The sequence below is a fragment of the Paroedura picta genome, chromosome 4 (assembly GCF_049243985.1).
Source record: "Paroedura picta isolate Pp20150507F chromosome 4, Ppicta_v3.0, whole genome shotgun sequence".
NCBI lineage: Eukaryota > Metazoa > Chordata > Lepidosauria > Squamata > Gekkonidae > Paroedura > Paroedura picta.
The window spans coordinates 141,363,265-141,375,507 of record NC_135372.1 but is presented as its reverse complement, the minus strand read 5'-3'; the positions used below and the strand labels follow the sequence as shown (position 1 = coordinate 141,375,507).

At 49.5% G+C, this 12,243-nt stretch overlaps 1 protein-coding gene across 4 annotated transcripts in view; it reads right to left on the bottom strand.

The window, feature by feature from the left end:
• UCKL1 (uridine-cytidine kinase 1 like 1) overlaps positions 1–12,243 on the bottom strand; it is a 45,526-nt gene that overhangs the window by 18,311 nt on the left and 14,972 nt on the right. For all 4 annotated transcript variants that reach the window (XM_077335900.1, XM_077335901.1, XM_077335898.1 and 1 more), the window contains exons 2-6: positions 7,742–7,935; positions 5,775–5,881; positions 3,663–3,833; positions 2,786–2,857; positions 1,974–2,163 (exon numbers count right to left, since the gene is read on the bottom strand). In XM_077335900.1, coding sequence (XP_077192015.1) covers positions 1,974–2,163; positions 2,786–2,857; positions 3,663–3,833; positions 5,775–5,881; positions 7,742–7,935 — 734 coding nt within the window. The remainder of the gene's footprint in view (positions 1–1,973; positions 2,164–2,785; positions 2,858–3,662; positions 3,834–5,774; positions 5,882–7,741; positions 7,936–12,243) is intronic.

The window sequence follows — 12,243 nt, the reverse complement described above, 5'->3', positions numbered from 1 at the left end:
CACGGAGGAAGTCCAAGGCAGAGGCAGGTGATGGCAAACAACTTCTGAATCTCTCTCGTGTTGAAAACTCAAAGGGGTCACCCCAAGTTGGCTGACAGTGAGCTTTGACTCTCACAAATTTATACCCCTCAAACCTCATTGATTTCTATGGGGCTGCGGCACTCGAATCCAGCCCTTCGGTGGTAACAAAACGGCCCAAGCCTTACCAGCAATGACAATTGTGCCATTTTTTTTTCTTGACTGGGCTTCTGGTCCTTTAAAGAGCGCCCAGAAATTTGCAAAGACCTTTCAAGCACTTCTATGCAATGGGAAAGCTGTGCCTGTTGAATTTCTATTCAATGGGACAGCTTGGAAGGAGACCCCCTGCAGATAGACGCGATCCCCTCCCCGTTGGGACAATCAACGGCTGTTTGATGCAATGTCTTTAGGTTCTTCTCCTTTGCTCTCTGAGTATCCCTTGGAGCAGGGGTAGTCAACGTGTGGTCCTCCAGATGTCCATGGACTACAATTTCCATGAGCCTCTGACAGCATTTTCTGGCAGGGGCTCATGGGAATTGTAGTCCATGGACATCTGGAGGACCACACGTTGACTACCCCTGCCTTGGAGGACTAGTGTTAGTGACCAATTAACAAATTTGGCTCATCTTTTATGCATGCCGCCAGGATTAACGTTGTTTAACTCGGAGGGCGGTGCTCGTGCTATCTTTGTGGCTGTTATTTTTAGACGCGTTTAATAATTCAGAAAGCACCAGAACAAGGAAGATGCCGGTGTGAAGTTGCGTGCGCATGAATAAATTGATGTACGGAAGGGGCGAACCGAATGCCGTTCTGAGCTTGCGGGCTCTGTGAACTGTATTTACCCCTGGAAAAGTTCTGGCCCTCTACAGCAGGGGTAGCCAAACTGCGGCCCTCCAGATGTCCATGGACTACAATCCCCATGAGCCCCTGCCAGCATTCGCTGGCAGGGGCTCATGGGGATTGTAGTCCATGGACATTTGGAGGGCCGCAGTTTGACTACCCTTGCTCTACATGGCTGTGATACATCGTGTTTTTGCCGTAACTGATTACAAATTGCTTTCTTAGGCGTTTGTGCTCATGCAGCAACCTGGTGACTTCTGGATGTACGAATAAGAACTTACGATGGGGTGGGGTCTTAACCTGTTGAACTTCAGCCCCTTACGCAGGACACAGCCCTGCCTTTTCCTTCCACGCTTCCCCTAGGGAACAGACCACCACTGCCTGCCATGCAAACAGGGCTGATGCAGGAACGTTTCAGATTGAGAACCCTACTTTGGTGGAAAAGGCTTTCGTGGTCAAATACTGGCGAAACCTGCCGGGGTTTCAAGGCAAGAGAAAAACAGAGGTGGGTGGCCATTGCCTGCCTCTGCGGAGTGGCCCCCTTCCTCCTTTGTGGTCTCCCATCCAAGTACACACCAGGACCGACCCTGCTTAGCTTCTGAGATGGATGAGACAGTCTCAACTCGGTCAGCTATGCATACTGTGCTGGGTTGGGAACTCAAAGAAATTTGGGGGACAATTCTGGGAGGGCAGAGTTAGGGGAGGGGAAGGCTCCTCAGTCAAGCATCATGCCATGACCCACCCTCCTTAGCAGCCATTTTCTCTGGGAGAACCGACTGCCGTGGCGTGAAGGTCAATTGTAATTCCTGGATATTAGTAGCCATAACCATGAAGTTTACACAAAAGCTTTCTGTAAGAAAGATCATCTACTACCAAGCCACATGACAGGCGGCAGCCGGTAAAAAAATCTGGATATTAGCCAGCAGTTGGGAAAGCTAAATGGAACCTCCATTGGCAAAGGCAGTATATCTCCAAACATGGCAAGCAAGGAACAACCTGCTAGCTACCATCTCGGTCCAATCAGAGCCAAGCTTCTGGCAACCTACCCGCTGGCAAAGAAGTTTAACCCAAGCAGGCATCCACCCAACAGGTTGGATCTCGAACCCGGCACCTACCTCGTGGGACGACGATGTCAGCCAGGCGCATGGTGGGCTGGATGTACTGGTCGAAGGCCGGCTTGACAAACTTGTTGTACTGCTTGATGACGCCTTCGATCTCCCGGCCGCGCTCGGTGATATCCCGACGGAGACGCCGGACCAGGCGGATGTCAGAATCCGTGTCGACAAATATCTTCATGTCCAGAAGCTGCAGCCAGACGAACGAAAGCCGGAGAGCATCTCTCCCAGGACCTCCGCTTCCTTTCTGCCCCTCCCTGCTTTCTCTCTCTCACTGGTCTGTCTGGCCTCCATAAGAACCTAAGAGCCCTACCACAACCACTTCCTCAGGTGAGCCAAGGGCAACATGGAGGCCGAGGCCTTCATGAAGACAGAATCATAGAATCATAGAGTTGGAAGGGACCTCATGGGTCATCTAGTCCAACCCCCTGCACTATGCAGGACACTCACAACCCTCTTGCTCACCCACTGTCACCTGCCACCCCCTTGAGCCTTCACAGAATCAGCCTCTCCGTCAGATGGCTCTCCAGCCTCTGTTTAAAAATCTCCAAAGATGGAGAACCCACCATCTCCCGAGGAAGCCTGTTCCACTGAGAAACTGTCAGGAACTTCTTCCGGATGTTTCGATGGAATTTCTTTTGCATTAATTTCATCCCACTGGTTCTGGTCCGTCCCTCCGGGGCAAGAGAGAACAACTCTGCTCCATCCTCTATATGGCATCCTCTATATGGACCACAGCAGTTCTCTGCAAGAACTCTGCACTGCATTTCAATTCTTATGTGATCCAGGCAAGCACAGAAACCGTCTCTTACCTTCAGAAGCTCTTTATCCGAAAACGCCATGATGCCTTCGAAGATAATTACGTTGGCTCCGTAAAGCGTTTTCTGGAAGGGAGAAGGAAAAGTCAAGGTGATGGGGAAATAAATTGACACACAGAAGAAGAAGGTAGTTTAAACATCCTCTGCTTCCAATTTTGTGAGTCTTGGTGCTGCTGGACTCTCACACTTTTCTAGTGCTACCGACAGACTAGAATCACAGAATCATGGAAGGGACCTCCTGGGTCATCAAGTCCAACCCCCTGCACTGTGCAGGACACTCACATCCCTATCATCCACTGTCACCTGCCACCCCCTTCACAGAATCAGCCTCTCCGTCAGATGGCTCTCCAGCCTCTGTTTAAAAATTCCCAAAGAAGGAGAACCCACCACCTCCCGAGGAAGCCTGTTCCACTGAGGAACTGCTCTCACTGTCAGGAACTTCTTCCGGATATTGAGATGGAATTTCTTCTGAATTAATTTCATCCCATTGGTTCTGGTCCGTCCCTCCGGGGCAAGATAGGACAACTCTGCTCCATCCTCTACATGGCAGCCTTTTAAATACTTGAAGATGGTGATCAGATCCCCTCTCATAGACTAACCCAGTCCCCCAACTATGCATCTGAAGCAGTGAGCCGTGACTCAGGAAAGCTCCTTCCCTGCTGCCAATTTGACGAGTCTTCCAGGTGTTCCTGGACTCTCGCTCTTTTCTACCTCTACCGACCGGCTACCAGGGCCACCCACTGCGATCTATCACCGCCCAGTCATCCGGTGCCCAAGCTAAACATGCCCAGCGCCTTCAGCCTTTCCTCACAGGCCGGGCATTTCCCAGTCCCGAAAAGCGTCCCAGCCGGCCTGGGCCTGGTTGGCTCACCCATTCCTTCTTGCGGCTGTGGGTGGTGAAGTCGTAGATGGGGATCTTGGCGCTCTTGCCCTGCTTGAGTTTCTTCAGGGTGGAGATGATCAGGTCGAAATCGAAGGCGTCTGGGTGGTCAAAGTTGTAGTCGTTGCTCGCAGCTTGATCTTGCTGCTCTTTGGTCAGCACCTGGCGGGGACAGACGGACACGGCCGTGTGAAGCTGCCGTGCCTGAATCAAACCCCGGGCCCTTGAAGGTCAGAATTGCCTGCTCAGACTGGCAGACGCTCTCCAGGGTCTCAAGAAGATTGTGATGGTTGTTGTTATTTCTAATTGGATTTATATCCAATTATATAATTGGATAAGAGCCTCTTGTGGCGCAGAGTGGTAAGGCAGCCGTCTGAAAGCTTTGCCCATGAGGCTGGGGGTTCAATCCCAGCAGCCGGCTCAAGGTTGACTCAGCCTTCCATCCTCCCGAGGTCGGTAAAATGAGTACCCAGCTTGCTTCTGGGGGGTAAACGGTAATGGCTGGGGAAGGCACTGGCAAACCACCCCGTATTGAGTCTGCCATGAAAATCCTGGAGGGCGTCACCCCAAGGGTCAGACATGACTCGGTGCTTGCACAGGGGATACCTTTACCTTTACCTTTATATAATTGGATATATAAAGCAACTCCAATTTATATTTATATAAAGCAATTCCAATTAAAATAAAGCAACTCCAATTTATATAAAGCAACTCCAATTAAAACTTTAAACCTTTAAATTCTGAAACAAATGTTAAAATAATTAAACAGCATCAAATTGTCCCTTGATAGGAACACCTCCCCCCCCCGACACGGAGAAAAATCAAATATGATTCTATGCCAAAATTGCGCTGTTGACACTGCAAGAACCTTAGAATGTCAAATGTGAGATGTAATTGTAAGGAGCTTTAATGATTTAATTTTTAAAAATGTTAATTAATTTATATGACTCTATTAACATTGACGTTCGTCACCCTGATCCGTTACAGGAGGGTGGTATGAATGAATGAATGAATGAATGAATGAATGAATGAATGAATGAAGGAAGGAAGGAAGGAAGGAAGGAAGGAGGGAGGGAGGGAGGGAGGGAGGGAGGGAGGGAGGGAAGGAAGGAAGGAAGGAAGGAAGGAAGGAAGGAAGGAAGGAAGGAAGGAAGGAAGGAAGGAAGGAAGGAAGGAAGGAAGGAAGGAAGGAAGGAAGGAAGGAACGCAAAAATAATTTCTTACCTGCCACTCCAAAAGGCTTGAGGCAGGTTACAAAATACATAGTTCAAGCCAAAGTCTAGTCACAGCTGCCCAGTTGCAAATCGGCTACATCTCTCCAGCATCCTTTTGGGGCATTTCTGATGGAGGTATTTCTGACAGGGGGCTACAGATGTTCTCAGTTCACAGGCCCTAACCAAAAGCTTGGTGGAAGAGCTCCGTTTTACAGGCCCTGCGGAAGGGCATCACTTCTGACACGGCCCAGATCTCCTCCGGGAGCTCATTCCACCAACTGGGGGCCAGGAGAGAAAAAGTCCTGGCCCTGGTTGAGGTGAGACGTACTTCCTTAGGGCCAGGGATCACCAGCCAGTTGGTACTGGCAAAGTGCAGCGCTCTTGGGGGGGGGGGCACAGACAGAGAGCCGGTCCCTCAGGTACGCTGGGCCTGGACCATGAATGGACTTAAATGTAAGGACTAAAACCTTAAGTTTGATCTGGAACTCAGCTAGTCTTTCTCATCACTTCCTTCCTGGTCCTTTTAACTGGAGATGCCGGGAATTGAACCTGGGACCTTCTGCATGCCAAGCAGAGGCTCTGCCACTGAGCCGCAACCCTTCCCCCAAGAGCTGAACACACATGAGCAAATGAAATAGCCACAGATCCACATTATACTCAGTCTGGCAGCGGCTTTTCGGGGTCTGAGCAGAGGTCTTCCACATCATCTGGAAGAAGGAGGCGAGTTGTTTGTTTATACCCTTCCTACCTCTGCGTATACCAAAATCCTGATCTGGGCAACATTAGATGAGGCTCCCAATTTGCGTTTCATTCTTCCCAGCCAATGGGGCAGGGGAGAGGGGGAGAGAGGATGTCACTGAGCAATTCTGGCCCCGTCTCTTTCCCCCACCTTGTAGAAGGCGTCCATAGATAGGAGGACCACCCAGGGGACGTCGAGAGCCTCTATGATCATTCGTGCCACGGTGGTCTTTCCTGAGGCACTTCCTCCGCCGAGGCCTGCAAAGGAACAAGGAAGACAATTCAGACCAGGGCACGGGGGTAGTTTCTTTGAACTTCACTTGCCATTCAATTTATCCGTCACCCGTTCCTGCCAAAGCAGGCTCCTGGTGGTTCACAACCATCATTCAAACATCCCGGAAGAGCTAAGGGCCCTGCCGGAGTTATCAGCTTTCCGCAGGGCCTGTAAGACGGAGCTCTTCCGCCAGGCATATGGTTGAGGCCAGGTTGAGGTCCTGGAATTACCATCAGGAGATCCCCTGGAGCTGATGAGATCAGGACCCCGGCTCCTAAGGAAAGAGCTCCAAACGAATAGCCATCTTCAATGTGTTTTAATGTTCGGGGGATTTTAAGGGTTTTGTGTTTTTACCATTTTATTGTAAATCGCTGCGAGCCTTTGAGAGCGGTGGTATATAAATCAATCAAAGTACAATAAAATGCTATAAAACGCAATAAAATTACAGCAATGCTCCACCTCCCACCTCCTGCTGCAGTCCAGCCAGCCAATAAAATATCGGGGGGGGAGGGCGGAGTATGGGAGAGGAAAGGAAGAGGCCCACACAGTCTCCAGAGAGTCCTGTTCTCAACCACAGGCCTGGCGGAAGAGCTCCGTTTGGCTGGCCCAGCGGAACTTTGACACAGCTACTTCATGGCCCGGATCTCAGCTGGTGACTCAAGGGGATCTTTCCATTTTTCTTGACTGGTGTGCAGCAATTCATATCTTTGAACTGTCAAAGGCTTTCACGGATGGAGTCAAACAGCAGTTGTGAGTTTTCCCGGCTGTGTGGCCGTGGTTCGGTAATTTTAGGCCCTGATGTTCCGCCAATAAGTGTAGCTGAGATCTTCAGGGTAGGACACAGCAAGGCATACTGCCCTGAGCCTGGATGGGTGGGTGGGTGGGTGGGTGGGTGGATGAATGAATGAATGAATGAATGAATGAGTGAATGAAATGGGAACCACTCGGTGTCAAATTATGGAGCAGGTGAAGAGTTGCTGGGCATTTTATTTACTTCGGAGTGTGTGTGATGTGGAGACTCCCAAAGACAGGAATGCAATGAGTTACCCTTTGCAATTCAGAGGTTGACTGCTTCTGACTGGGGAGGCTCCCCTCGGTCACCTTGGCTAATAGCTATGGACACATCCTTCATGAATCTATCCAATCCCTTCTGAAAGCTGTTTCTTCCTGTGGCCATCACTACATCCTCTGGCAGCCAATTCCACATTTTAATCTCCTTATAGAATACAACCTTACCAACTTTTGAAGAAATGGCATACAGATGATAACTGCAGAGAGACATCATTTTAGATATTTGGAATCCTTTTATGGATGTTTAGCTGTAGACCTGCCAGTATTGTTATCGTATTTTTAAACAATTTCTTCTGGTTAGTGGTTTGTAATTTAAAAACATTAAATTATTATTATTATTATTTAAATATACACATACACCCACAAAAATACACAAGCAATTTCCAAAATGGCACCCTCACCAACATAGAGGATGGAGCAGAGTTGTTCTCTCTTGCCCAGGAGGGACGGACCAGAACTAATGGGATGAAATTAATGCAAAAGAAATTCTGTTTAAACCTCCGGAAGAAGTTACTGACAGTTAGAGCGGTTCCTCAGTGGAACAGGCTTCCTCGGGAGGTGGTGGGTTCTCCATCTTTGAAGATTTTTAAACAGAGGCTGGAGAGCCATCTGACAGAGAGGCTGATTCTGTGAAGGCTCAAGGGGGTGGCAGGTGACAGTGGGTGAGCGAGAGGGTTGTGAGTGTCCTGCATGGTGCAGGGGGTTGGACTAGATGACCCAGGAGGTCCCTTCCCACTCTGTTATTCTATGATCCTATGAACATGCTCTCTTACCAATGACAAATGCCTCCTTGGACTGTGTGCCGTGCTCATTGTACCAAGGCGGCCGGCCGGCAGTGTAGATCGTCCTTTTGCTTGTCCGCAGGAGGGGGGGCTCCGATTTGCACTGGCTGGTGGTCCGTTTCCGGGGCGACCGTGTGGTGCCCACTGGAGGCAGCAGTCTATCCAAGGACTCTGCACTGCTGTTGCTAAAAGGAAAGGAGAACAGAGGGACACGTGAAGCTGACGACTGAATTGGAAATCTGGCCCGTCAAAGTCAGGATTGTCTGCTCTGACCGGCAGCCGCTCTCCCGGATCTCACGGAGAGGCCAAGGATCGAACCTGGGACCTTCTGCACGTGATGTGCTACCACTGCACCACAGCCTGTCCCCATAAAGGTGCCTTTTATTGAATCAAACTTCTGTCCCTCAAGGTCAGTATTGTCTGCTCCGGCTGGTAGCCGCTGTCCAGGATTTCAGGCAGAGGTCTTTTCCATCTCCTCCTGCCTGGTCCTTTTAGCTGGAGAGTCCGGGGCTAGAGCCCGGGGCCTTCTGCCTGCCACTAAGCCATGGCCCCTCCCCAGAGAGATCTGGGCCTTGCCCTTTTACAGAGAAAAATATTCTGAGACAGGTCATTCTGAAAAACTCCCTGCAACTAAAGTTTGCTCTGGCAATTAAAAAAGAAATAAAAAAGCAATGTCATTTTCTCCTCTGTTCTTTCTGCTTCTTTCTGGCACACAGGAAACAAACCGTTGGACTGCCTAGCAGGGGATGGCAGGTTACAGTGGATGAGCGGGAGGGTTGTGAGTACAATAAAATCAGAGTCCAGGGGCACCTTTAAGACCGACTAAGATTTATTCAAGGCGTGAGCTTTCGAGTGCAGGCACCGTTCATCAGACTAAGAACTGACCATTATGACAGTGGGAATATATAAGCAAAAGTTAATTCTGTTACATTAGTCAACTGTGTCACAGCATCCAAATACACCCATATGATAATTCTTTGCTAAAACAGCCAACCAGACCCCTTGAATTCAGTTGTAGTTCACAAAAACATAGGAGAAATAAAACTGTCAATGTCAGTGATCTTCCACCCCCACCCCCACCCCCCTTTAGTTCTGGCCCCATCTGTCTCCATACAACTATGAAACATTCCTTCAAGCAGAAGCTGAGCTGGCATCTATCTTATCCTGGATTCAAAATTACATTATATATTACTAACAGTCACATAATCCCAATTAAAATAAATTGTGAGTTTCCTGCATAGTGCAACGGGCTGGACTAGATGACCCAGGAGGTCCCTTCCAACTCTATGATTCTATGATTCTAATGCTACCCGCTTGGTCAACGCATTTAACCATGAGTCAGTATTTTGATTCCAGGCATGTCTCCACTGCATGCAGACCCCAAATTTCTGCATCTTCTGTGCACATCACAGATATAAATAATATTTATCTTAATCATTTTTACTGAAAAGCTTTTAGCTGCCTTTCTTCCCACGGAGCGCGAAGAGTCTTACTGCATAAATAAATAAAATGTATAAAACAAGATACATTAAAGGTAAAGGTATCCCCTGTGCAAGCACCGAGTCATGTCTGACCCTTGGGGGGTGACGCCCTCTAACGTTTTCTTGGCAGACTCAATACGGGGTGGTTTGCCAGTGCCTTCCCCAGTCATTACCGTTTACCCCCCAGCAAGCAAGCTGGGTACTCATTTTACCGACCTCGGAAGGATGGAAGGCTGAGTCAACCTTGAGCCGGCTGCTGGGATCAAACTCCCAGCCTCGTGGGCAGACAGCTTCAGACAGCATATCACTGCCTTACCACTCTGCACCACAAGAGGCACTCCCAAGATACATTACAAGCATTAAAAAAACCCAAGTTTTTAAATCACACCTCAGGATTGCTAATAAAACTTAACCGAACAGAGTGCTAAAGAAAACTGTTTTCAATGGTCTGGAAAATATCGAAAGCAAGGAGACCAGGCACAGTTCCTTGGGAAGGCTGTTTCATAACCGTGGGGCTGTGACCAAAAGGCCCTGTCTCACACGCCCACCGAATGAGCCTCTTTGATCATCTTAAATACCATCTTCAAGTATTTAAAACGCTGCCATGTAGAGGATGGAGCAGAATTGTTCTCTCTCGCCCTGGAGGGACAGACCAGAACGAATGGGATGAAATTAACACGAAAGAAATTCCATCTAAACTTCCGGAAGAAGTTCCTGACAGTCAGAGCGGTTCCTCAGTGGAACAGCCTTCCTCGGGAGGTGGTGGGTTCTCCATCTTTGGAGATTTTTAAACAGAGGCTGGAGAGCTGCTTTGAGATTCCTCCGGGTAGTGAAAAGCGGAGTAGGAAAACCAGCTCTTCTCCTTCTACCCCCGGCATCAATGTCGCATCGCCCTGCAGAAGAAACCGTAAGATCGGAGATTGGATATTTAAACATCTCCAGGGTTTCAGCCAAGGTTGGCGAAGCAGCCCCTCTGTCATCACTCCCGGCGCAGTTTAGGGAACCGAGGAGATAAGCCTCCTCCAAGAGGTCTTCCGTGTTTGGCGCCCACGTGGCAGAAACCCGGCACCACGGGTGGCTTCTGGCCAGCGGGATAAGCTCTCGGGCAGAGCTCCAGGCCAGCAGTCCAAGGATAGGAGAGATCAGATTATTTTTAGCCTCCCTTTGCAACGCCAACCCCCCCCCCCCCAAACACACACACACACATTCTTCCTCTTATTTCCCAGTTTGGGGACCTATTGCCTCCCCGTTTGCAGACGCCTCTACGATGACAGCAGCCCCGCAAATCAGGGTGTGGCAGGATTTCAAAACGTCCCGCGAGAGAAAGGAAGCAGAAGGTCACCACCTCGGCTCTTGGGTTACCCTCTGCAATGTTCACTAGCTGTTGTTTACTCCGTGCCCTGCAAACTGGCTCCCAACGGGAAAGCGAGCCAACCTGGGGCACAGGCCCTGCATCGCTAACGCTGGTACAGCCATGCCAAGCTCTTGAAGCCCGAGGAAGCTGCATGCCTCGCCAGCCGAGAGGCTGCCCCGTAAACTTCCCAAACCTGCTGCAGAAGCGGGGCTGAGCCTTCGACAGACGCTCTGCCCAAAGAAATCAAAGGGATCATCTCGCTGGGGCAGCATTCCAGGCCCATCCCAGGGGAAGAAGGCAGCCGAGGAAATGAACCCAAATACTTTGTTTCCGGAACAGCCTGCATGCACCGGGCTGCAAACACCCCAAGGGTGTCAGTTCCAAAGACCACTTAAGCTGGTCAGGGTCGTTTGTGGCACAGCTTTGCAACTTTGGAGTGGCTTCTTCCCTTCTCAAGTCAATGCTTATTGGACTCACGATGTAATTCAGGGGTCCCCCAACCTAGTGCCCATAGTTGTCGTTCCTAATGCCCACCCAGCGTTTTTTTTTAAGTGGGTGGGATGTGTGGGGGGGTTGCTTTTCTGATTTCCCACTCCTTCACAAGCAGCCAGCTCAGTGACCTTGGGACAGTCCCAGTTCTCTCAGAGCTCTCTCATCTTAGGGAAGTCTGCTGTGGGGAGAGGAGGGGAAGGCGATTGGAATCGGCTTTGAGACTCCCTAAGGCTGTAAAAGGTAAAGGTAAAGGTATCCCCTGTGCAAGCACCGAGTCATGTCTGACCCTTGGGGTGACGCCCTCCAGCGTTTTCATGGCAGACTCAATACGGGGTGGTTTGCCAGTGCCTTCCCCAGTCATTACCGTTTACACCCCATCAGCAAGCTGGGTACTCATTTTACCGACCTCGGAAGGATGGAAGGCTGAATCAACCTTGAGCCGGCTGCTGGGATTGAACTCCCAGCCTCATGGGCAGAGCTTTGAGACTGCATGTCTGCTGCCTTACCACTCTGTGCCACAAGAGGCTCTTCGGGCTGTAAAAAGCGGGGTATAAAAGCAAACTCCTCCTTCCTCACTGAAATCCTGGGGGTCCTAAGAGGCAAATGTCCACAACAAGTGGAGAGAGGGTGGCCTGGCATAATCGATGGCACATAAACTTGCATTGCATTGTATATGTGGTTATTTGATCGATATTCCATTTATAGAATAAGACGGATTTTTGTTTATCTCTTGGGCATTAAAGAACAAGGAAGATGCTATATGCTCCGTGGAGGAAGAGCAGGATACAAGGCTAGGAAACCACCGATGCAAAATCAAAACACGCAGGCAAATTTTTTTTGAAAAAAAAATTAAAATTTGCATCCCGGCTTATTTACTTGCTACAGACCTTCATCCCTCAAATGTGTATTTGTTCCTGGCGCACAGCAGGGTGTAGTCTTCACGGGCTTTTTACCCACTCCCATTTCGAATGAATCTCTCCCGTCTACACTGAATTCGATTTGCATTTTGATTTTGGGCGCTATACATTTCCCCCCTGCAACATGCATGATTGATACGGAGTGACCCTACCTTCCCCCCACAATATCCTGGAGTGGATAAAAGCCTCGATATTTCAAAAACCGCCATGAATAAATGTGTAGATGTCTCCTTTTTGCGAATTAACTCA